At 36.4% G+C, this 25527-nt stretch overlaps 1 protein-coding gene and 1 non-coding gene across 6 annotated transcripts in view; one reads left to right on the top strand and one right to left on the bottom strand.

The window, feature by feature from the left end:
* The window catches only part of ARMC8 (armadillo repeat containing 8), a 105218-nt gene that overhangs the window by 44701 nt on the left and 34990 nt on the right, over window positions 1-25527 (bottom strand). For 3 of the 5 annotated variants that reach the window (XM_024750754.1, XM_024750752.1, XM_024750755.1), the window contains 10 exons: window positions 24305-24376; window positions 22817-22959; window positions 22615-22712; window positions 17641-17733; window positions 12872-12952; window positions 10823-10898; window positions 10636-10726; window positions 8874-8934; window positions 6643-6843; window positions 3507-3602 (listed from right to left, as the gene is read on the bottom strand). In XM_024750754.1, coding sequence (XP_024606522.1) covers window positions 3507-3602; window positions 6643-6843; window positions 8874-8934; window positions 10636-10726; window positions 10823-10898; window positions 12872-12952; window positions 17641-17733; window positions 22615-22712; window positions 22817-22959; window positions 24305-24376 — 1012 coding nt within the window. The remainder of the gene's footprint in view (window positions 1-3506; window positions 3603-6642; window positions 6844-8873; window positions 8935-10635; window positions 10727-10822; window positions 10899-12871; window positions 12953-17640; window positions 17734-22614; window positions 22713-22816; window positions 22960-24304; window positions 24377-25527) is intronic. The other 2 variants (XM_024750756.1, XM_024750753.1) reach the window with 2 other exon arrangements.
* On the top strand, window positions 14036-14108 carry TRNAE-CUC (transfer RNA glutamic acid (anticodon CUC)). The gene has a single exon. It is a non-coding gene; the product is annotated as a tRNA-Glu (tRNA).

Genomic DNA, 25527 nt, shown 5'->3' with positions numbered 1-25527 from the left:
TAATTGATGATCAACAGGTACCAATCAAGTGATGGTCTTCAAAAAAGCAATTCTTTGTTATAAAACAATGGGCCTCACAATTATAGGACTGCTGTAATTTGCCACTGCTGCCTCTGCATGACTTAGCCAACTGACTGGGGTTTTGATTGAGATGCCAGTACTTAAAATAATTTGTTAGTTGTCTTAACTTCTTTGTTACTGCCCCATTAACTGAGCTTATGCTTCTTAGTCAGCATTACTAGGTGGTAAAGACTGTTAGAAACTGCAGGCTTTCCCCGTGGCAGAGATTACAGCTAATTTTTACCTGGCATTGCTGTCAGTGCGTTACTGCTAATGTGCTCTGGACCCTTCTTTCACCAAGCTCTTAACTCCTGCTCTGCCCTTGCTTTCCCTAACCAAAATCCTTGAATTATTCTAAGTTTAATATGGCCAGGCCACATCTGTTGCCAAGGTGAGTGGTCCTTCATCTTTTCTTGGGCTTCTTCTCCCTTTTCATGTCACAGCCAATGGTAATGTTTTCCACTTTCACCGCAGGACTCTTTCCACCCTTTCACTGACAGGACACCACAGGCAATCAGGAAATTTGTAGATATGCCACAGAGTGATAAAGGATGCCAAGCTAGGAATTAGGATACCAACTTTGCTCTGCACAGAAGGATTCAGAAAGATCTAGGTGTATTAAGAGAACTATCACTCTGTGTATGATTTCTGCATTTTCATTTCTATATTCATCTCTCTGTATCCACTCCACAATATTTATTGAGTGCTTATTAGGTTCCAGGGACTGTTTGTTATACAGTTGGTTTCTTTTAATGAGAACACACTAACACTGCTTCAAAGCAGGAGTGGTAAATCTCTGACCTACAGGTCATATTCAGTCTTCAGCTTAATTCTGTGTGGCCCAGAGAGAAGCTATCAAGAAATGAAATCACAGCAGGCCTTTTGCAGTCTTTACAAGCAATAAGATAGAGCCAAAATTCCATGAAGAGAGGAGGCTTGTATCTTTCTCCTTTACTGCTGTGTACACCTCTCACTGTCTCTATCTCTTTGCTTTAGTTTTCTATTCATTCTGCCTCATTCCCTTAACTGGTCATATAGGGCAATGGGATATATGTTACTTCCTATATTTACTGAATTACATTACCATTTTCAATTTAAAGGGCAGACCAACTGAACATTTCATACTTTTATCCTGGAATAAATAAGCCTTTTTGTTTGGCTGGGGGGTGGGGTGAGGGATGGGGTGGAAATAGGTCTATAGTCTTTGAAATTTCTTTCAGAGATTGTCCACTCATCAACTCAGTAAACTGAAATTCCATCTTGGCAAGTATAAAAATTGCATTAAAAAATAAAACAATAATAAACATTGTACTTTAAGAATCTACACCAAAAAAAGAAATACAATCAAAGTTAAGGCAGAAGTGTAAAAGGTAAATAAATATTTCATGGAGAAAGTAAATAAAAATCTATCCAAATAATTATTTCAACAAAAATAGAATAGAAATAAATGCATTCAAAGGAAGAGTTAACATTTATCATTTTTATACACTGAAAATAAAAATTCTCCACTCCTAAGAACCGTTTTCACGCAGATTTTATCACAAAATTACTTTATATTTTCCAATTTACAATTTCTCTCTTCAGTAGTTGCTATGAACTATAAATTATTCACTTGATTTCCCAGAAATTAAATATGTTCCTAAAAACTCTATATAATCCCCATTACATAGGCATACTATAGTATCTTTTCTTCAGCACACACAAAAAACTATGATAATTATAACTTATTCTTTATTTGTTATCTTTCTACAGAAATTATCAGGATTAGCCTTACCAGGAAATTATACACATTATAAATACAAGTTTTAATAGACTACTGATCATCAGACTGTTACGTTATATTTCTAGAACATGATATCACAAATTAAAGTCATTAATTCCAAAACAATAGTTTATTAACAAAAAAGTACAAAGAAGTACAAATGGACATCCTATTTTCCCCCATTCTGGTCCATCTATCTATCTCCCTTTCAGTCCATGGCATGGCCTTCTTCAACTAAAAGACTGGGTAAAATACCTCTCCTCTTTCCATTGGGCCCTAATAAATACATAATGATTTGTTTGGGGATGGTTTAAGTTATACAGTCCATGTCAATTTTTAAGAAATGTTTTATCTATATGAATTGCCATAAAAGCCTCTTCCCTTGCAATACACCATGTACCTAAACTGAATGAAACATATGAACAACATTCATAAATCATGATTAGACACAGGGAAAATCATATCACTAGTATGTTTGCCTTCAAGTAACACTTTACAAATGAAAGCTTAGAGGTGTCAAAAAGGATTTTCATAGATATTTACTAGAACACTTCAAGTCAAAAACATCTTGTTAACTGAACTAAATTGAGGTACATGGAAAACATTCAGCTTAGTTGTGTTTTCTGCACTGATTTTAAAGCAAAGCTACTTACATATCTAATCTTACTGATCTTACTGCTATTAATTTCAATTTTCTCCAAGAATGGTACAATTTATTTCAATAAACCTACAGTTAATTCCATACTTCTCTTTCTACAAGCCCAAAGTACTTCTCTAAATCATGTTAAAGTCCCAATACTTTGTGATTTCTCTCACAGGGCTCCTTAAAATACCAATGCAAGATGGGGAGATTTAGTAAACTGCCACATTCAGTAAATAATACACAATTTGCTCTCTGCTATGGCTCATCAAGACAGAACATATGAATTAATTTACTGATGTTCCTAAAAGCCTTGTTTATAATTTATTAGATTATACAGGGTTTTTTTTGAGTAGTAAGCTCCAGGCTTTTGGTTTGTGGAGGGAGCCAGATCAGAGCTTACCACAATACTTTACTCCCTGCTTAGAACTATTCTCATAAAGAACATGAGCTCAGTGTTGGACTAGGCTGTAATAACATAAGGTGCTATAGCAGTGACACATTTTTTGGGAGCTGGAAAATTCAGATGACCACTCACTAAACATAAAATCATTATTCCACAAAGATTTTATTCACATCGAACTTGCACAGTAGCAAAAAAAAATCAAAACATAACTAAGCCACATATCAAAGAACAATATACAATAGAGATTTGAATTTCTCAATGGCATTGGAAAGTATTTCCATAAGTAACATTTACAATTCTAGAGTTAGGTCTTTCAAGGTGTCTGAAGCTTCACAGCGCTAGAACTGATTTTTATCAGAACACATGCGAAAATGTGCGACACAATAATCCATGTTAACGACACAACAAAGCACGCCAGTTATTTGTCATTCCAGCACGGCCATGCCACTCTAGGTTCTAAAACAAACAAACAACCCCCCAAATCCGGGTCCCATTCATTCTTCAATTATGCCTTTAGTCACTCTGTTTTATTATATTCAAACAGTCACTGTTAGTGCTCTTCACCACGACTTTCAGGTTGACGTCACTCCCTGCCTGCTGGCTGTCAGGACTGGGGGACGCCCCTCTCCCAGACTCACCTTCTTCCGGATGTCTTCATCGTTTGCTCCGAGAGAGGCATAGAGCTTGAATGCAGCCTGGCGAAGTTCGTGAGCATGCTTTAAGTCATGATCAAGCTATGGGAGGGAAAAAACGATACGTTCCAACCCAGTCCACAAATTAAATTTTCAATAAAACTAATAAAGTAGAGTTGAAGAAAAAATATGTTTTAACAACTATTAACGTATCAGTGCTGGTTATTTTGGGTTTCTGCTCACATATGACTGAGACCTTGCTGTGTCTGTGTCAACATGACCTGGAATTCTTGCAGTCTGCTTCTGTCTAAAATGTGACACTGGTATATGAAAAATCTTTGTGAACCTTTGAGCCTTAAAAATTCAGTGTTTCTAGATGGTAGCTTTAGTGGCACTGGTGCTTGTTAGCACCAGCTCTTTTTTTTTTTTTGGCTGTGCCACGCGGCACACGAGATCTTAGCTTCCCAACCAGGGATCGAACCCGTGTCCCCTGCAGTGGAAGCACAGAGTCCCTGGACCACCAGGGAATTTCCCACCAACTCTTTGAAATGCTCTCAAAAAACACGGCACAAGAACTTCCCTGGTGGTCCAGTGGCTAAGATTCCACACTCCCAATGCAGGGGCCCTGGGTTCGATCCCTGGTCAGGGCACTCGATCCCACATGCTGCAACTAATTAATTAATTAAATTAAAACAAAACAAAACAAAAAAAATGGCACACTCAGGCCTTTCTAACCCCGGAATACAGCTGATAACTTGAGTGCTGCTGCAACAGTATCTTTAGAAGGTTTTCCTAAACTTTAATAGTGCTAACCAAATTTCAGCATTTAAAAAGCTTTTAGAAGCAGGAAAACCTTTGTAAAAATGCTTAATAAACAACAGACCATGGTAACCATTACTACCTGTCTATTACAGCTATCTGAGAATTATGTTCAGGGGGCTTTTTGGGGATAAATTTATTAAAATTACTTACTGGTATGAAACAATTAATGCTATCTTTTCATATGCATAACTGGCTTTCTCAGTTATCAGTTCTTCCATATACCTGATTTATCACCAAACTACCATAAAAATAAAAGAGAACCGTGTTCTCAGGACACTTTCAGTGACTAAATATGAACCAGTAAATATATAAGGCATATCAGTAAAGTAAATAATTTTATAACTAAGAGATATAACTTATCCAAATGATTACAACTTTTTCCAAATGAGTTGTCTCAGAAAGGTTCACCCTTATGCAAAGATATAGGTGTTTTTCATAATATTCTGAGACCCTCTTTTGAACATTCCTAAAGAACTGAATGGCACACTAGCAAGAAAACCCTGACAATAATAACATATTTTCATCGACTAAGAGAGTTTTAAGTTAACTGTCACTGGTGTGTGAAGAGGGGGAAATCCAACTGGGTAACATCATTTAGAGTAACAACAACAACAAAAACTCCACAGTAAAAAACTAAAACTCAGTTGGGTTCTGAAGGCAATTATTAAGAGTAGCTCCCCAAATATTTTGATCAAAGCAGGTACTGATGGTTTATGGGAGGAATCTCCCAATATATGACACTCATTTTGATGTGTAAGTTCTAAAATATCTATTCTTATGTCTTAACTACTTTCCAGTCATAACATTTATTAGAATATTGACTTGGACTAAAATACAATGAAAATCAGACATTTATTAACATGTAAAAAAGTCTCTCTTATGGGTCTAGTACCTATACTTGTATGTCAGAAACCACTGGATAATCCATCATCAAAAATAAAGATGACAAAACAAACTAATATTCAAGTTTAGGAGATTTTAAAAAGAGTTATTATTATTCCAGTTTTACTGTGATGGAAATAAAATGGAAAAACCCTAAGAAAAGGGATAATCTTCTATATACCAGTTAAATGTTTTGCACATGTGTAAGCTAGACGTTCTTGTAACTATGTTTCCTCACTCTCATGTCCATCAAAGTGTTCTATTTGCCTTGCTGCCATGGTCAGCTAAGGGTGTTCAGGAGGCTGTAGTTAGGACTTGCTCATATGTCTTTGTACTTTGAGTTACTGTGTCAGTGAGCAAGTAGCCAGAGGGAAAACAGACAAGGCAGCTGCTTCAATATAACCTATCACTTCTACTAGAAAAACAATACTGCTGAAGGAAGAGCAGGCACATAACTTTAATACATAAAGGGCAGTGTACATTAATACAAATATCAATGGAAGTTATTTTAGGCCCTTTCTGAGGCAGAGAAAAGTTATACCCTTAATAGTTTGTTTTATTTTCAGTGTTAAATGCCAAATGAACAGTTGCCTACCGGATGAAGTTTTTTGGAACTCAGGGGCATGGGAGAGGTCAAGAGAATAGTTTAAAAAAAATTTACCATTGGGACCAGTGGCATCAAAAATACAGTCACATTTGTGAAACAGTACTGGTTACTATTTAGGAGGCAATGCTCTCTATACCATGACCTCCTTAAATAAACTTTCTCTAACAGAATATTTATCTCTCATGCTTAGAGAAGTGGATATGACAAACACGTGGAGAAAAACAAAAGCCAAAAAGAATATCTACCTATTCTGAGGAACTTATAGTTTGAGAAAAAGTTAGCACAATTTGGTCCTTGATGGTCTCAAACTAGAGGTTAGATGGTGCTTTAGCTGTCACTAGCAGGCCCAAAGCACAGTTTGAAACTGCAGAAAAGAAAGAAGAGATGGCAAAAATTAGAAGAAAAGGTAGCAAAAGAAAAAGACAGTGGCGGAGAGTAAAATAAAGCCACTCAGTCGCCTGGAACAAAAGATTACCCTTGTCCTAAAGAATGAGAATATAGTGACAAAGCTGATTCTGGGACTTTCAATAGCATTAGATGATGTTGATATAATGTCAATAACCAGCTTAGAGACCCCACTATTTTGGGGTTAGCTGGGAATTTGGGATGCAATTTTCTGATTATCTCCTTACTAAAAAAACTTCTGACAATAAACATGAAACAAACTGGATTCAAAACTCATAAAGTGACATCATCTACGTTACTAAAAGATTTCTTTATTTAAAAGGGCTCTGAACTATTAATTATCAATTGGTTCAAAAGTAGTGAACAGTAAGAAAATCTTTTTAAAAATCCCTCTCTTGAGCTGCTGAAAAGGAAAAGAGAACATACCCTTTTAATATCAGTGATGGCACTCACAGAGCTGGGATACTTGAAATAATCAGCAAGCATGGCAATGAGGTGATCAGTAATGCTAGCAATTCTCTGTAGCTCAACATCTGGTTCAATCAGATAGGCGAGTGTCTCAGCTCCTTCAACTCTCTCCTCTAGTAACCTCTCCTTACTGCACATTCGAACCAAACAAGGCAATGTCTGGAAGGTAGTGATATTAATTATTTGCTTTTTGGTAAACGCAAAAGCATGATGGAGATCATATAGTAACTATATCAACCCCACAGTTTTTACTGGGAGTCATGTTTGTGATCAAATGTTTCAATAAAGACTTTCAGAGGATAAAAGTTTTTTTTGGAATGTAAAAACACACAAAATTCAGTGCATATTAATCATTTACACTGGCACACTAAACTAAACATATATTCAAAGCACATTAATATAAAGTCTAATTAGGCTCTTGTGATCGGTAAGACTGAAGCTTTATTGTACAACCTTACAAAAGACATTTAAGAATCCCTAATAATTCATTTCTGATGCTCCTGCCCTGTCTACATATTTATTTACCTAAAATACATCCAGCAGTTTAATTAGGAACGATTTTGTCTTAGAAAAAGTATGCTATCTTTTCCTTAATGTGTGTGATATAGCTGGGATGACTTTCAATTTTTGTTTAGAGTTTAATACTTACAGTTGCAAAAACAAAATGCAGCTTTAAAAACTCAGTGATCTTCCCATTAGTCAGATTCTACCAGTTCTCCTGTAATCCAAGTGGAATGCATCAATCACAGTTCCTGAGTTCTCCAGAGAACTCCCTGGAATGACTGTGATATCTACTAGTCCAATTTTACTTCTGAGGTCCTTCAAAAACCTTGGCACTGGTCTTGGTAATTTCTCTACATTAGGTTCTCAATAAAAATATCCCATGTTTATATTTCTAAGGCTGATGAATCAACTTTAAAGGATAATGTGGTAATAGAAACTGAAACATCAGAATTACAGGAAGACTTCCTCTACAACCGCAGGCAACTATGCTTTGTTCTTTTCTAAGTTCCTATTATAGCTTGACCACAGAGTTCAGCACTTTATTGTTCACTGCTGATTTCTTATCAGGCTGGTTCCATCTTTTAAATATGACCCTAGGCTTCCAAGAAGAAAGCCTATTCTTATTTTCCTTGGAACAGTTACCAACATTTATCAATACCATAAACTCATGGATTATTGAATTTAATGCTCACAACTACTACACAAAGAAGATACTTATTAACCTAGTTTACCAATGAGAAAGAAAAGGAGGGGGAGAGCAGTTCAGTAAGGGCATGGAAGCCCTCTATGCAGTGCTATTTACTTAGGGGGTCCTCAGATCTCATTAAACTGTCTTGCTTCACCAAAGACTAAAGGAAACATTAATCTTCTTAATGTTCTTTTATCCTTGGGTTCGTTTTGAACACTGATAATGAGATCTCACATTCATAAAGTGACACACTATCAATTTACTTACAGTTGTTCTGTTCTTTATAACTAAAAGCTGTTTAATGTATTTAACACATTGTTACTCTCAATATCCCTTTGGGATAGAAGAACAGGAATTACTGCTTCCATTTTCATAATTAGGAGTCTGAGGCACCACAAGAATAAGGGATGTGCCCAAGGCTACCGACCCAGTCAGTGGTAGAAGTGCTAAAACCAGAATCCAGGTCTTAGGACTTTTAAGGGCTAGTCTTTTATCTGGGCTTTTCTGAGTTCTAGTTGCATCTGACACACCACAATAATGATGATTGCTTTCATGTGTTATTTACTTATTCTTTCTCATTATGCCTTTTGGTTATCTGCCATGTGGGTGAAATAAAGTCTTTATCTATAGAGTTAGTGAACTGCTTGCCTACAAAACTGTGTTGCAAACTTTATGAAAATCAAGGACTAAAATATATTTTCTATTTAACCTGAATTTTACACATTTTTATAATTTTTACATCCTTCTAATTGCCATAAAAGTGAAAAAGGTTTGACAAGGAAAGATTTACTTTGACTTTCAAAACATATCTAAAACCAATTTTTTAAAACTACATGTCATCCCACTGAAAAGCATGGTGTTTTAATATTATTTCATGCTGTGCACACATACCATAGTGATAAATGTGTAAAAATAAATAGGAATACAAATATTTATATTCAACACTTATATGCCTGGATAATTTTCACATGTTTTTAGAAAGAATTAATTCACTCACCTTTAATACAATACAGTTGTCATCTGTCCGAATTGCTCCAGCTCTACACATGTAAGTTAAACTGGAATAAGATGGCAGAAAGTAAGTTTTTGCTTGTGTTTTAAAGCTTTAAAAACAACAACCACCACCTACTTGCCTTTAAGATATTATGGGGAAAAAAAAAAGACAACTACTCTTACTTATCTTGAGGGAGAAGGTTTTGACACTCCCTTATCTGAGATTCTGTTAATTAAATAGTCAAAGAAAACTATGTGATAGAGGCAGACAGTAAGCCAGAAGTTTTTTAAAATACCTACAAAATTGTTTTAAAAATAAATGGCCGAATGAATGGGTCAACGATAAAGCAAAGTGCTGGGCACACTGGAGTTCTCTATACTTTTCTCTATACTTTTTGTTTGAAATTTTCCATAATAAAAAGGAAAAATTTTTTAAATAAAATATAAAGTTAACAAAGTATCTAAATTTAAATGAAGTTAAGTTGGGATATTTCAACTCCAAGAGCAGTGGTAGAAGTATAACAGAAGCAGCATTTAACTTGTAACACTTATAGCTATCCCTATTAGCTAAGATAGTTAAGATATTAACTAGTTAAGATATTAATTAGTTAAGATATTAACTAACTAGTCAGAGGTTACCAGAAGTGGCTTTGAGAATTAATTAGTGATTTGGCTCTACTGAAAAACAATTTACCTTCACAATTATATCTGGCTGTGAATAAGAATACAATTACTTTCTACTCTCTAAGCAAGTACTGAACATTAAGCAATTAAGAAACTTAAATTAATGGCTTTCCTTTTTGAATTAGATTCCTGTGGTAAGCTGGAGGGAAAAAAGCCTAAAATACCCCATGTTCTGGCTTCTAGGGAAAGTTATAAACAAGTCAGTAAAACTCCTTACTTACACTGTAGGAGATGAATTCTTTATAGCTGTTATCATTATCTTAAGATTTGTTACTACATTGTTTTTTGAAACCAGTTCCATGAGAGTATAACCTTACTAACAAAAAGGCAAATGCTCAGTTTTGAAGACAAAAAAGCAGACAAACAAAAAATACAAATCATATAAACAAACAGAAAACAATTCATGATGCAGGAGTGATTCACTGAAAACTCCTCATTCTGGCCAAAATATTAGAGAGCCACGGCTTCTTAAATACTGAAACTAAACCATTCACTTAGCACAGAACCCTACATAACAGGTGTTAAACCTATCTGGTAATGTATTGATAATTACAGAATTAACATGTACTGAATGCTTACATGAGCCAGGAAGTGTGCTAATAAGAACTTTACATAACTATCTTATAAATGGTCACATCTCTATGAAGAATCTTTGTTTTGTTTTCCCAAAATTGAGGAAGTCACATTCTCTGAAATCATGCCTTGGTTATCAACTTCAACTAATTCTCACTATTTCTATATCTTTATGTTTTCCTGCCATAATACTTAGCATAATATGTGTTGGTTAAATCTGATCTAATTCTGTGTTATTTCAACTGAAATACAAGGAGAAGGGAATGTAATGAAGTAATTTTCTGTAGGTAGTCTTAGATGTTATAAGAGAGTTCTTGTTGGGCATGCCACTAGTAGTAAACTGAGTATAAAACTCACATCCATTTAAGAAGGTATGAGATAATCCCATGACTTTCAAATTTCAAAATCCCAAAACAAGATGGGGATTGAAAGTGAGCTCAATAGGCTGTCCAAAAATACTCTAAATTGATAAAGCACTGTCTTTCTTCCCACATTGTCTTGACCTTTACCATTTTGCTGATGTGAGCTGCATTTCAATGGGCTTATCCCTCTGTAACATCTTCACAAAAATTTGTGGTAACAATTCTCCATCAACCAAAACTAGAAATAAAACAAACAACAAGGATTAAGGAATTCTTTAAATCTACAAAGTTCATAAATTAAATTGTGTAGGTGCCACTGAAAGTTCCAGCCTACCATTTACCAGGGTCATCGATACCTGGGGGTTTTCAAAAGCTAAAACTGAGAAGCATTTCAGTGCCTGCATTCGAACCTGTAAAAATAAATGAACAAAGCATTTATTTTAATTTTGCAAATATGAATTTTAATGTCTCAGAATCTAAACTCTTCTGAAGAAATAACTATTTAAATCTGCCTAAAGTACTAAAGGAAGGACTCAAGGGAATAAAAATAAGACCTGTATATCTGAAGAGTACAGTAAGTTAAAATTATAAAAAGTTAAAATTAATTTTGAAATAATAGAAAAAATAGGGAGGAAGTAGCAACTAAAATGGAACTAGATAAATCCCTATTCAAATTTAAAAGAACGCTGTAAAAAATACAATGCTGGTAAGGCAAAGGGAACTTAATAACAATTACTAATTGCCTTTCAAGTGGGACATTTCTTCTTCCCAAATTACAAACCAGAGAACTGAAGAGAAGACCAAAAAAAAAAAAGAGTACTCTTGTAGTTGTGTATGGGATGGGGAGTGGGGGAAGAGAACAGGAGAGGAAAGAAAGTTATGATAAAAGTTCGAAAAGGACCAAACTAAAACTTTAGAAATACTTATGAATTTATGTTACTATACCTCAAAACTAGGTAACTGGTGTGGGATGATACCAAGGGCTCAAACTCTTGACCACATACAACATATTTTATAATTTGCAGGAGCTCCTATGAGAGCTGTTATTTTTCATTCTTTTTGTTCAGCTTTCACCAGATGACCTCATCCTCACTTCCAAGCCTGAGTCTATATATGATGTTCTCCTGTGGAGCCTGAGATTGGCAGGATAGGTAGCTGAGGTGTGAAGAAGCTCTGTCCCTCACTTGGGCAATGCTCTGCAGCACAAGCACGTGCCTACAGGTGGAACCTAGAATATGTTCATGACACTCTGACAGTGGAGCAAACCTTGGCAAGAGTAATGTTACCAAAACCTTTTTCCTTCTACAACCTGTAACTTGCCATAGTAGATAAGGAAGTCTAGTGTGGAAAAGAAAAGAAAGAAATGAAGAACTTAATGAAGCTAGAGGATGGAAAAGAACAAGAACAGTAAATCGCCACCCCAGCAACTGTTTCTTGACATACAAGTGCTGACTGGTCTCAGCCTACACACAGTACAGAGCAGAGGAAGCAGCTCTCAGTATATATGTCCTTCCCTTGCCTCTGGCTAGTTTCAAGCTGGTTCCATTCCCCACTCCTATTCTTGTGAGATCTTCACCAATATCTAACTTTGGATGTCTGAAGTAGGGAAAATGTACATATTAACAGGGCAGACCTGCAATAAAGCTAAGGACAAAAAGAGCAGACTAGGATCAGTGCAAATGGATAGAAGACAAAAATGACAGTTTCTCTGCTTTACAGGAAATTCCTAGCATATTTAGTTCTAATGTGACACAATAAAGACAGTGTCCCAATATTTGCTACAACTTACCAGTTGGACAATAATGAAATGACCAAAGTTTTAACTAAATGCCTGATAGTATATCATGACACTGCTTACCTATATATAAGAGATAGTAAAGAAATTTAACACAACTGAAAACCCTTGACTTTTTAAGTCAAAATACAAAACAGAACACATTTTATATGTTGATGTATATGTGGGTATATGCTGTAAGTTTCAGTCAGTGTGGCTAAAGAAAGGTTTCAAATAGGAAATCCAAGGTCTTTCCTGTTATAGCAAGCCATTGCTCCTACATACTTCAAGGCATGACCTCACTTGCAACTTTGGCACTGACACCATACCAGAAGAGACTACTAATGACCACAGGTAAAAATCAATAGGAACTTATACCACAATCATATCCTGAAGAAAGAAGAAAAAAAAGGAAAGGCAAGGTAGATTTTTTTTAAGTGTACTCTCTCTAGAGGTGAAACAATGCCCCATAACATTTTACTGATAAAATACTATTCTTGATCACAATATCTACCAAAGAAACAACAAAACGTGTGCCTCTTTCCAGACCAAGACTCTAGAAGCCCAAAATAAAGTATAAAAGTCTGGCCATAATTTTTAACATCTTACTTTGTAAGATACTGAGGTTAGTAGGTGAGCAATATTCTGAACTGCACCATGATTAAATAAAATTGTTTGATGATCTGGACCCTGTAAGAAAAGAGAATATAATAATACATTAAGAAGAGTAATGATTCATTCCAATAAAACATTTACTTAAATGGAGAAAACCACATTCACTACAATGTAGAATTTTTAGTTTCCCTTCTCCTGTATAAACCCATTCCCAAAAAGCAGGATAGACACTGTTTTCAGTCCTGCAAAGGGCTGTAATATCTTACCTCTCATCTCAGTTCCATAGAACCGCTGCCTCCTTAGCTCCCTAAATAAGGAAGGGGGCACAGAAGCTATCCTGGCATAGGCCCTCACACCATTACAGCAACAAAAGCACTCCAAATTCTGCATTTCATGTGCACACCCTTACCCTATGCCCACAGGAGACAGTGTACTCATTCTTACAACTTAAGACTGATGACCTAGTCAGGGGAACTCTAAAACTAATTAATTACAAGAGAAACTGGACCAGATCCTAAGCTACCTCAACACATCTGGGAGGTTGGAGCAGTGGATGGTAGGAAACACAGCACTGCATAACTGAGAAGTAAACATGTTTTAGTTCTCTTTCTCTCTAATTTCTCTTAAAATTATCACTTCTTAGAGTAAGAAAGTGAAGTAACAGGAAAATTCAGGTATTTTATTTTTTACCAACTCTGTTTTCTACTAATCAATTTACTGAAGATCATCAAAATGGCACAAGCTAAAGATTAATGCAAGGCTTTGAATTTGCCAGTACTTAATTCACTTCTTTTATGTCCCACCAATTCACTCAAATAATGAAAAGTCAATTAAAGCCAAGGCAAGGATGGTATTTCATGCTTATCATTATTTAGGAGAGAAAAGTGTAGCACCGAAGGGTAGGTTATCTATTTGGGTTCACCAGAGGAAACCAATTCCTAGTCTAGAAAAAAAGCTCTCAAACCAACTTCTCCAACTCACTATTCAGCCAAGTTACAACTGTTTTCCAGATGCTCGTTCTTTCTTGGACCAAAATATCCATCATTTGAAGTGGGAAGATTAGCATTCATACTTCCGATTAATAAAAGAGCCATACTCTATTTTATAGGCAACAATCCCCTAAACATTTTACATACTATTAAGAGCCCTTTAGGGACTTCCCTGATGGTCCAGTGGGTAAGACTCTGCACTCTCAATGCAGGGGGCCCGGGTTCGATCCCTGGTCGGGGAACTAGATCCCACGTGCATGCCAAAACTAAGAGTTCGCATGCAGCAATTAAGAAGTCCTCATGCCACAACTAAAGATCTCGCCTGCCGCAACTAAGACCCGGCGCAGCCTAAATAAACAAACATTTTTAAAAAGAGCCCTTAAAAAAAAACACTTCAGCAATTTCTCTCTTAATTTACATACATTTTAAAAACTGAAGTATAACTGATTCTATACGTTTTCTAACTTCTAATTTCTTATTTTTAATCACTATATAATATTCCACAGTTTACTGAAGCAAACCCCCATCACATATTTTTGGTACTTTCTAATGTCTCACTATTAATTGACTCATTTGAAACATAGGAGTCTCTGGCTTATTCATTATAAGGATAGTGGTGGAGACTACAAAGGGGGAGCCAAGGAAAAGAAAGGTCTCCTCAGAATCTGACCATTTTTTCTACCTATTAACAAGTAGGTAACTAGAATAAGTTATGAAGATAAGCCTCAATTAACCTTGACTAAGGTTTTTTTGCCTTCCTTATAAATTTTAACATCCCAATTTATATACAGGCAATGTTTAGCAGAACAGCTAAGTAGGCAGGGGGCTGCCTCTACCCCCTTGTACCTCACTGTTCTTCCACTGTATTCAGCCAATCCATTCTCCTGATTTGAGGTGACCTAATACTAATAGATTATTTTATATTCTTCAAGACAAAGAAGAATACACAAGTATATTCTTTTCCCCTATTTTAACACAAATAGTAGGATAATGCTATATATTTTTACATATATATAATATATAAAATACTACATATAAATACTATATATATACTATACATACATATATAAGTATATATATGCATGGCTCCAAACCTCTTATTTCCTTTTAATATATCTCAGTGATCACTCATATCAGTACACAAAGAGCTTTCTCATTTCTTTTTTGGCCTTAATCCATTGTACAAATGTCCCATACTTTAGTATCCTATAGTTAGACATTCAGATTGTTTTCAGTCTTGGAGTTATATTTATAAATGATGGTGAAGCACAGTGCAATTCTCTGTACATAACTGTTTCCCACCGCTTACAAGATATTGTACTTTTTAATCCCTCACATTCTTTGCCCAAATTGCAGCAAATGTTTGTTACAAAAGAAGCTCTTCCTCCTCTCTATGGTCATAGATAGGATTGTGTAAAAACAACTGCAAGGAAGGAATTAGTGGCTGAACCAACTGAAGAGGAGGAACTATTATTCCATTATCAACTCTCTCTTTAGTCTCTCCAAATCAACCTGCACGAACCTGGAGTTAGTGAAACGGCCTCTCAGTGTGGGAAGCACATTAGCCCTCACGATCCTAAACCCCAAAAGATAGGTCTCGAAATCTGAGTCACTGCTTAAGTGGCAACAATGTAGAAGTTAGAATTCCAATTAATATTATTACTAGCCTTTTTTTGCTCCTTAATAAATCAGGGAGAGAATTTCAGAAATATAACTATGATTAGCTTACAACACAAATGCTTTAGAAATCTCTTTTTCTGTCTCTCCTGCCCAAAGTATGCAAATTTAATATTGATACTAGCATATGAAAATTTGTAAATGAGTCTTAAAATGCTACTATGAATTTTATTTATTGTTTTCATAAACAAAATGAAAATAAAAGGTTTTTATAATTAATGACATACAGAGATCATCAGACCAGTTGCTTTCAAAGATACATGTTTTTAGTGTGTCAGTAGGCAAATAAATAGTATTTTAGACTATTACTATTGTCACTGGGTTTATACATGCTATAATGTTTCCTGAGGTCTAGTTATATCTCAGACTACTTAAATTGGGTTATCTAATTACCATGGCAAATGCTAATTATCAGGCTAAAAGAAAGATGAGTTCAGGTTTTTAATTTTCTTCAGTTCTGTTAGTGGCATGAGGGTGCCTGTAAATTCTTATTCAGCATAAGTTTCTCTCCAGCAAAAGAACTAGTGATTTAACAGTATTCCGTTATCTATCTCCAGCAAAAGAACTAGTAATTTAACAGTATTCCGTTATCTATGATTTCGGCTAAAACAGCATTGAGAAGTTTCAGATGAGCGAGCCTAAAAGCACTGAGAAGTTTCTGAAGAGCAATTCTAAAAACTATTTGGGTAACTTCAGGGATAGGATTATTCAAACTTCTCATAATTTGACATGTAGTAGTTATACCTCCAGGTCCAATTTTCAGTGTCCATTTGGGATTACTGTGATTATGACTAGTAGATGCTGTGCTCTCAAGCACTTGCATCTAGGTGCTGAAAGATTTGTAATGAGGCATATAGTTCTGGAGTATCCTTCTCCACCTACCTACCAGGGTTGGCTATAAGACATCATTTAATGTTGGAAATTGTTTTCTCAAAGCTTTTCTTTGCCCACCTCAAGAGAGTAAGAAATTGACATCCCTGGTCCTATAAGTTGGCTTACATGCTCACAAAGCAATCCAGGAGGAGAAACTTCAGAGACTTTTGACAAAAATCTTAAATTCTAAATGTCTTTATATATAGAATAGAATAGGCTATGACAGCTAGGATTTGAGAGGGGTTTTAAGTTATAATCTGTAGTTAGTTATAATCTATAGTTACTTTTTCTGAAAGGAACTGACTTAAGTTACATTTTGGAAACTGTCCTAAAATAGCATAGATCTGTGATCTTCTTAGTTTAGTATGCAGTTGTTCACTTTTCCTTCTTTCCTATAGTTCCCCAAACTCCTCATTTTATATTTGCATTATAAGTGATAAGCAGGTAAGTAATGCTGTCCTGAAAAACTTATCAGAAGATAAACAATGACTTGGTTAAAAGTTAGCAAATTATGGTTATCAAAAGAGTACACTCAATATGTAAACTATGAAGCAAAATAAGTAGCACTGCATGGCACTCTTCAGTTTAGGTTCAGGCTCTTCTAATAACTGAAATTCCTCTCAACAAAGAGGAGAGAAGAATCTCTCTTAGTTCTCCTTATAAGAGATCACTTAAAACAATTTCCAACTATGTGGAAACTGAGGGTGTGGGAAAACAGTCATGAGCATATACTGCTGGTAGGAGTATAAAATTGTATAACCTCCAATATAAGACAACATGTGGTAAAATTACACATGCACACATTCTTTGACTCAGCAATTCTGTTTCTTATAAAATGTCTTACATACAGGGTATTTGCTGCATCACTGCTGTGAAATAAGATTGGAAACAAGCTAAATGCCCAACAATAGAGGACTGGTTGAATAAATTATTGTACATCTATACAATAAAATACTCTTCATCTGTTTAAAAAAAAAGAATGAGGAAACTCCTCATGTACTGATGTGGAATATCCTTCAAGATGTTAAGTAAAAAATGCAAGGTGCAGAAAAGTATGTATGGTATGCTACCATTTGTGTCAAAAAAAAAAAAAAGAGGGGAAAATACATACATAAGTCTGCTTATATGTGTATAGATTAACTACAGGAGGATACACACAGAAGGCACATCTCCTGAGGACACGCAAGATTTTATATTATAGAGAACATTTGTTCTGGTTCTTACTTTACAGCAGTGTGAGAAGATCTGACAGATGTACTCCTGGGTATAGCGGGACCTGCTAAGCAGCGCCATGAGATGCGGTATCACTGTGGCATCCTGGAGTCAAAGGGAAGAAGAGCACAGCAACAAGGAACTCAAACACAGTAAGTATCCCTAACAAATGATTTCCACGAGCAGATACATATGTAAGCCTCTTATCTTAATGACAGTAAATCAAGTCTCTTTAAGGAACACAACACAGAAGCAACATGGCAATCAAAACTGTCTAAGCAAAGGACAAGGAAAGGGGCTTCAATTTTCATCCTTGACAACAAAATACAAGAACAGGAAATTCTCAATTTCTCTCCCATAAACAGCCTATAACCCCACAATAAAACAAAATCATTTCAATAAGACTTGACATAAATCTATTCTGAAACCAAAATGTGACATATTAATAAGATATGTAACAATGCATTGCTTATAAGGAGGAATTACTGTATTAAAATAAAAGTTGACAATTTTGATCTCTGAGATGTTCTGGTAAGTATCAGCAACAGGTTAACACTCATAACAACTGTAGTTAGCTAATTTCAATCTTCACAATTTATATAATAGCAACTTCTCACTTATAGCCCACTCTCTGCCTACTACTGACACTTCACAACATACACGATGGTATAGGACAAGACAGAAGAATCCACCCAACCTGCTGCAGGGCTCTCCAAAAATCTCCTCTTTCTTGAGTGCAAAAAGAATTAAACGTTGAAATAATATTTGGCTTGAACCACAGATGGTAAAGGAGACTTAGCTCAAGCCCCCTAGTCAATGCTGCCACAAGTCCTGTAGCAATGCTTCTCAAATATGAATGTGCACTGTGTGTATGTTCCCAGGGGACATTCTGTATATACAGATTCTGATTCTCTAGGTTTGGAATAGGACTTAAGATTCTCCATTCTAACAAGCTTCCAACTGATACCTGATGTTGCTGGTCCACAGACCACCCTTTGACAAAAGACAACAGAGGGCAAGGAAGGAAACTTAAAAGAATACCAGAATACCACTGTTGGGATAAACAAGATTTGGGGTTTCCCTCAGAAAGAAAAGAATGCTCAAGATCCATAAAAGTTAAGTAGGAAAATAGGTTGTTGATGCCTACAAGTAGAATCTTTTCCCCTTGCTTCTTAGTATAACCCTGTGTTGTCATAAGCAGTTTAAAAACAAAATGAGGGAATTCCCTGAAGGTGCAGGGGTTAGGACTCAGCGCTTTCACTGCCATAGGCCCAGGTTTGATCCCAGGTCAGGGAACTAAGATCCCGCAAGCAGCGTGGCGTGGACAAAAAAAATAAACAACACTCAGAAAATTTCAAAGAAAGTCAGCTACTAAATTCATTTAAAAAAGGGAAGAGATGAGAATGTAAAGTATGCATCTATTTTACAGATGCAGGGTTGGGGTGGCAGGAATAACGATGACAGTGGTTCCATTGACAGATGATAGGGAAGTAGGTAACAGCTGAGAGAGAAGAAGCAATTGAGAGGAAGAGCCTCTATTATGCTCCTAAAACTACCTCCACCTCATTCCTTTCCTCCATTGCTCTCTCACCCCTCAGTTTTCCTGTGACAATAGCCCCTATCTCATTTCTTCACACCTGCGTCCTTTCTGCCAACTGTGTTATATATCTGCAGTTTATGGTTGATTAAACAAGGCAAAGAACAGTTACATAATTTCCCCAGTCACCCATCTGATAAACAGGATTGCAAACTAGACATCCTGCCCTCTTCAACAGGACTGTGCTGTCTTTAGTTTAGTGCCTGAGTTGCCATGGTAGCTGGCCTCTACACAATCCAACTCACAGATGTCAGTCAGTTACACCTAAATACTACTCTCTGTCATTGTCCCACCTAACACTTTTCATGGATTCTCCACCGTCTCTGAGGGATAAAATTATTTCACAATTTAGGTATTCTCTGTGTGAAAGTCACGTTAATGTCCCTGAGTCTTAATTTTTCTTATGTAAAGAAGTTAAGTTTGTGTAGACTAGTGTTCTCCAAATTATGCACCACAATCCATTAGTGGGTCATGAAATCAGTTTAGAGAGGGAGGAGGAAGGAGCTAAATCAGTTAACCAGGATCAATTTCTCCCCCATTACTGGGCCGGGGGTTGGGGAGAAACTTATAGGGTAAAGAAGATGGGTGATTGGTTTAATTTCTTTGTAAACATGACAATTGGACTTTCAGGAAAACAGATGGAGAGCCCTTCTATGTGGAATGTTTTGAGGAGGATGTCCACATTTTAGAAGTGCTTACAGTTAACCAGGGGTTCTCAAAGAGTGGTCCGTGGACCAGTAGCATCTCAAGTTACTGGGAAACTTGTTAGAAATGCATATTCTCAGGCCCTACCCCACACTCACTGAATCAGAAACTCTGTAGGTAGAGTCCAGGATTCTGTGTTTAGTGAGCTCTCCAGGTAATTCTGGTGCATGCTCAAGTTTGAGAACCAGTGTAGTAAACAGTCTTTGGATTTATGAGGCACGGCTCCCTGAAGAATGCTGCACAAATCCCTGAGGTATAAAATTGAGATGTTTCATAATTTAGAGCCTCCCTGCTGTGTGAGGTGACCCACAAACCTCACAGACCTTATGCATCATTACAAGCCAGAGGAGCAAGGGCCTAATGTAGGAAAAACAAACTATGGAGGCACGTGGCATGTTCCCTCTCCCTGCCTGCTTTGCCTGTGCCTCTTGACTGCTTATATTCTTGAAATACTTGTAAAACATGATTCTGGACAAGATCTCTGATTCATTATGTGTCCACTTTGAAACTCTGACATTCTGTGTGTCAGCTCAGAGAATCACAACCAGCATTTTTTTTTAATGAAAAAGGATAGAACAGAAATCAGAAGGCACCACATTTATTATGGAACTGTTTTGTGAAGACTATCTCAGGATGTTCCACCACCCCTCACCCCCTCCCCGTTCCGCCCCCCACACACAGTATGGCAGTGGAAAGTGTCATTCTTACTGTGGACTGTGGATAAGAGTTTGAAAAATACTAGTCTGGATAATTTTTATTAAGAAAGTCCCAAGTAATCAACAGATAAAAACACCCCCTAATACTCCCTTAAGTTTTTGAAAACCACTGAATGACTCTAAAGATCTTTAGATTCTCTCACACATACTCTGATTCTAGCCTGGTTAAGTAAGCCTCTAACAAGTTGCTTCTGGTTCACCTCTCCAGCCGAAATGAACACGGATTCTCTTCCTGCGTTAGACTATTCTGTCCACTGTCCTGCATATTCTCTCTTACACAGATGTTTCCGAGAACAGCTTCTTTTCTCTCCACTTCTTGAAATCTTATCCATTATTCAAGACCAGGTCGAATTCTACCTTCTCTACAAAGCCTATTCTACTGGATTTAACCTATAGTGAGTGCATTAAATATACTCCTTAATTTGTACCTATTAGGAAATTAAGAAGGGTCTTTTTACAAAAACCAAAAGAAAAAAACAGCTTACAAATTCCTCAAGATCTGAGACGATCTTTCACTTCTTTACAAAGCCTAGAACGTTTGATATTTGCAAATTAGCAAGACTTCAAACACTTCTTGAGACTTTTCTACAACACAGTTATCACGGTTAAGATCAGTTTCGAGATGCTAAATATGGGTTGGCCAAAAGGTTCGTTCGTTTTTTTCCGTTAAGATGGCTCCAGTAGCACTTCGCTGTCTTTAACTTTATTGAAAACAATTTTGTTAGATTGTATGTGACAGCTGTCATATCAGTGTGCATTTAAAAAAAGACTTATCAAAATTGGTGAATTTTTGTGTAGCCATTATAATATTGAAGATGGAAGAAAAAAGGCAACATTTCCGGCATATTATGCTTTATTATTTCAAGAAAGGTAAAAATGCAACTGAAACGCAAAAAAAGATTTGTGCAGTGTATGGAGAAGATGCTGTGACTGAACATGTCAAAAATGGTTTGTGAAGTTCTGTGCTGGAGATTTCTTGCTGGACGATACTCCATGGTCGGGTACAACAGTTGACAGCGATTGAATCAAGACATTAGTTGAGAACGATAAACGTTATACCACGTGGGAGGTAGCCAACATACTCAAAATATCCAAATCATGCCTTGAAAATCATCTGCACCAGCTTGGTTATGTTCACCGCTTTGATGTTTGGGTTCCACATAAGTTAAGGATAAAAAACCTTCTTGACCGTATTTCCACATGCGGTTCTCTACTGAAACATAATGAAAAAGTTCCGTTTTTAAAACAATTTGTGGTGGGCAATGAAAAGCGGATACTGTGCAATGACGTGGAATGGAAGAGATCATGGGGCAAGCAAACTGAACCACCACCAACCACACCAAAGGCCGGTCTTCATCCAAAGAAGGTGATGTTGTCCATATGGTGGGATTGGAAGGGAGTCCTCTATTATGAGCTCCTTCCGGAAAACCAAACAATTGATTCCAACAAGTACTGCTCCCAGTTAGATCAACTGAAAGCAGGACTAGACGAAAAGTGTCCAGAATTAGTCAACAGAAAATGCATAATCTTCCATCAGGATAACGCAAGACCGCATGTTTCTTTGATGACCAGGCGAAAACTGTTACAGCTTGGCTGGGAAGCTCTGATTCATCGGCCGTATTCACCAGACATTGCACGTTCAGATTTCCATTTATTTAGGTCTTTACAAAATTCTCTTAATGGAAAAAATTTCAATTCCCTGAAAGACAGTAAAAGGCACCTGGACCAGTTCTTTGCTCAAAAAGATAAAAAGTTTTGGGAAGATGGAATTATGAAGTTGCCTGAAAAACGGCAGAAGGTAGTGGAACAAAAGGGTGAATACGCTGTTCAATGAAGTTCTTGGTGAAAACGAAAAATGTGTCTTTCATTTTTACTTAAAAACTGAAGGCACTTTTTGGTCAACCCAATAAATTAGAAGTGCGCTGTTAGTAAAATGTAACTGATGATTCAAAAACACATAAAACTCACTGTATACAGTAGTTCCTCTGGAGTAACGGGACTGGTGAAGATGGTGCGCAGGCATCGGAGGCAAGCTTCAATGAACTTCAGGTCTGGGGACAGTAGTCCTATTAATAGAAAACAGATTTGAGACTCATCCTTTCAACTCATATTTGAAACTCTGCAAACTGATTTTAATTTTTACTTGTATAAAAATGACTTCTTTACATACCTTGCAGTAAGGCAGGGATAATATGGCAATCGAGTAGAGACTTAACATTGTTTTCAGTACCCATAGCAAGACTTCCCAATACCACTGCACATTCGGTTTTCAACTCTGTGCTTGAGGTTTCTTGCTGAAGCAAGTACAATAATCTAAAAAGAAAAAACTTAATAAACAGAAGAGACTAAAAAACTTAAAAGTAAACATTAGCTAAAAGTAATGTTACAGAAAAAGGCTACCAATACATCCCACACACTGAAAATATGGTTGGCGAGCTTATGGAGGGCTAGGAAATGGTCATATTTTTATACAAGCTGTTACTTTAATAATGGAATATCGAGTGGGGGTGGATCTAAAGAGATTTTCTTCATTTTGAGCAACAGAACTATCATATAATCTTAGTTTATCAGAACTGTGAATCTGAAAGTTGTCCACAAGTGATCTCTGTGGAAACAGCAGCACCACAGTCCACGTTATCTGCCACTCCAGGATATGAAGACTCCCAAAGCCAAGTGCTGCCGGATCTTAAGGACCTTGAATACCCAATACTGCAGTTCAGAGATCACAGAGATCTAGCCTAGAGGGAATATTCAGAGTCCTTGTGCTGCTCTTCAAGCAAGGGAAGCTCTCTTCTTTCTCCAGTCCTCCTATTTGGGAGATCAGAAGATCCTATTTCTACTCCAGGCCAGCCTGACAAATAAATACTCCCCAAATTCTAACCATCCACCACTTATGACCATCTCCTTTATGTTCTAATGTAGAACCTTCATGTTCTCTAAAGCATATTTATATATACTGAGCACTAATTCCCTAAGAAAGGCTGCTGACAGCTTTATAGTGACCAAAGGTCGATCATGTTAAAAACAATAAAACCATTAATCCTATATTAAAAGATAGAAAAGAAGAAAGAGAAAAAACCAAAACATTAAAAAATTCTGAATGAAAAACTTACAGCAATTGCACATAAAACTTAGTTCTGGGTAGCAAAGGCAAAGAGGAAGTTATACAACTGTCACTGTCTACCAAAAGGAAGCTTATTAGCTTCATCAGAAGAAATCAAACTTTCTATGTTAACTTAAAAACCAGCAAATTCGAGAAATTAAAAAAGCAGGGTTAAAAAACCAAGAATTTTTTTTAAACTCAAAAAAGGTTTTGCGAATCCTAATAAATTATTATCCAATCATACAAAAACTGCCAGAGTGCAAAGGAGACAGGGAAGATTCAGGCTGGTGTACACTGCTTATCTATACAACACATCCTTTTATTGCAGGCTCAATGATCTTCCTGAACCTCTAAGAAGTATTAATACATTTGTTTCATATTCCATTCCCTGGTACCTTAATTTTTTTTAAAGAGATGCTTCATATACTTCAAAGCATTTATTAAAAAAAAATAAGAACAGACAATACAGAAAAAAGATAGGTCTTATGGTTGAGAATGAGAAATACATTCAAAATTTAGTATGAATAGCAGAAAAGGGGATGACAGCAAACTTACCTTGGAACAGCTCCTAGAACAATGAGGTTGGCTTTCTGCTTGTTGTTTCCAATTACAGCATTTTTCATGTCTCTGAATTCAGGGGAAAGAGAAAGGGTAAGGTATGTTGAGACATCACAGAAAAATAAAAGATCAATGCATCCCACTTTATCTTTATTATGCAACATCTTCGATTGGCAAGTACAGAAGTTAGGGACAAAGTGAAAACACTGACGCTTTTCCACCTGGAGTGCCAAAGAGAAGGGACAGAGATAGGTACCTTATAAACCTGGGGCTGTAAAATAGGAGAGTAGCAAGGTGGGGGGAGGGGGGAATGAGAGACATTCTGAGTATTGGCAAAAGACTTCCAATACAAAGAAAGTTGAGTTCTTCAAAAAGGCTACCAATCCTTTGAATAAAAAGAAATATAGGCCATCTTCTCACGCACAGCTCTGGGAGTAGGGAGTAAAAGCAGCCAGCCGACAGAACAGATCTGATCTTGTTTCAGGGACAATGACTTCCCTTTTTTCCTGAATTCTCTGGACTGAATATTTCTGATTCCATTTTATCTCCTTTATTGTCTTATTAGCTGTACCTCTCTGGGTTTTGTTTTGTTGTTTTTCAGTGGTTGCTTTACAATTTACAATATGCATCTTTTAACTTAACACAGTCAATCTTCAAGGGATATTGTCCCATTTCATGTGTATTTTAAGAGCCTTGAAAGCATCTACTTCCATCTTCCCATCCATTCTTTGAGCTGCTGTCATAGTTTTATTTTTAAATTAGTTAGAAACAACGTAATATACTGTACTTTTTTTTTTTTTTGGCTGTGCTGTGAGATCTGTGGGATCTTAGTTTCCCCACCAGGGGTTGAACCCATGCCCTCTGCAGTAGAAGCACGGAGCCCTAACCACTGGACCACCAGGGAATTCCCTATATTGTACTATTTTTTATTTAAAAGCCACTTATCTTTTAAGGAGATTTTAAAAATAAGAAAAAATCTTTTATATTTCCCATATATTCACCAGTATTTTTTATTCTAGCTACACTCAGATCTTTATTTCACCAGGAGTAACACTCTATTCCATAAAAAGAATATCAATGACCAGTTGGTTCACAAACACATGGTTGTTCCCAAAAGACAGGCAGAGAAAATACAAATAGCTCAAAATAAGCCCAGTACTAATAAAATGTTTAATTAAAAAAACTTACGCTAATTGGTCAGTAGTGCTATCTTAATATAG

This window comes from Neophocaena asiaeorientalis, unplaced genomic scaffold, assembly GCF_003031525.2.
Source record: "Neophocaena asiaeorientalis asiaeorientalis breed wild unplaced genomic scaffold, Neophocaena_asiaeorientalis_V1.1 scaffold276, whole genome shotgun sequence".
NCBI classification, from domain to species: Eukaryota; Metazoa; Chordata; class Mammalia; order Artiodactyla; family Phocoenidae; genus Neophocaena; species Neophocaena asiaeorientalis.
The sequence above is the reverse complement of the archived record's forward strand: the minus strand, read 5'-3'. Positions and strand labels throughout refer to the sequence as shown.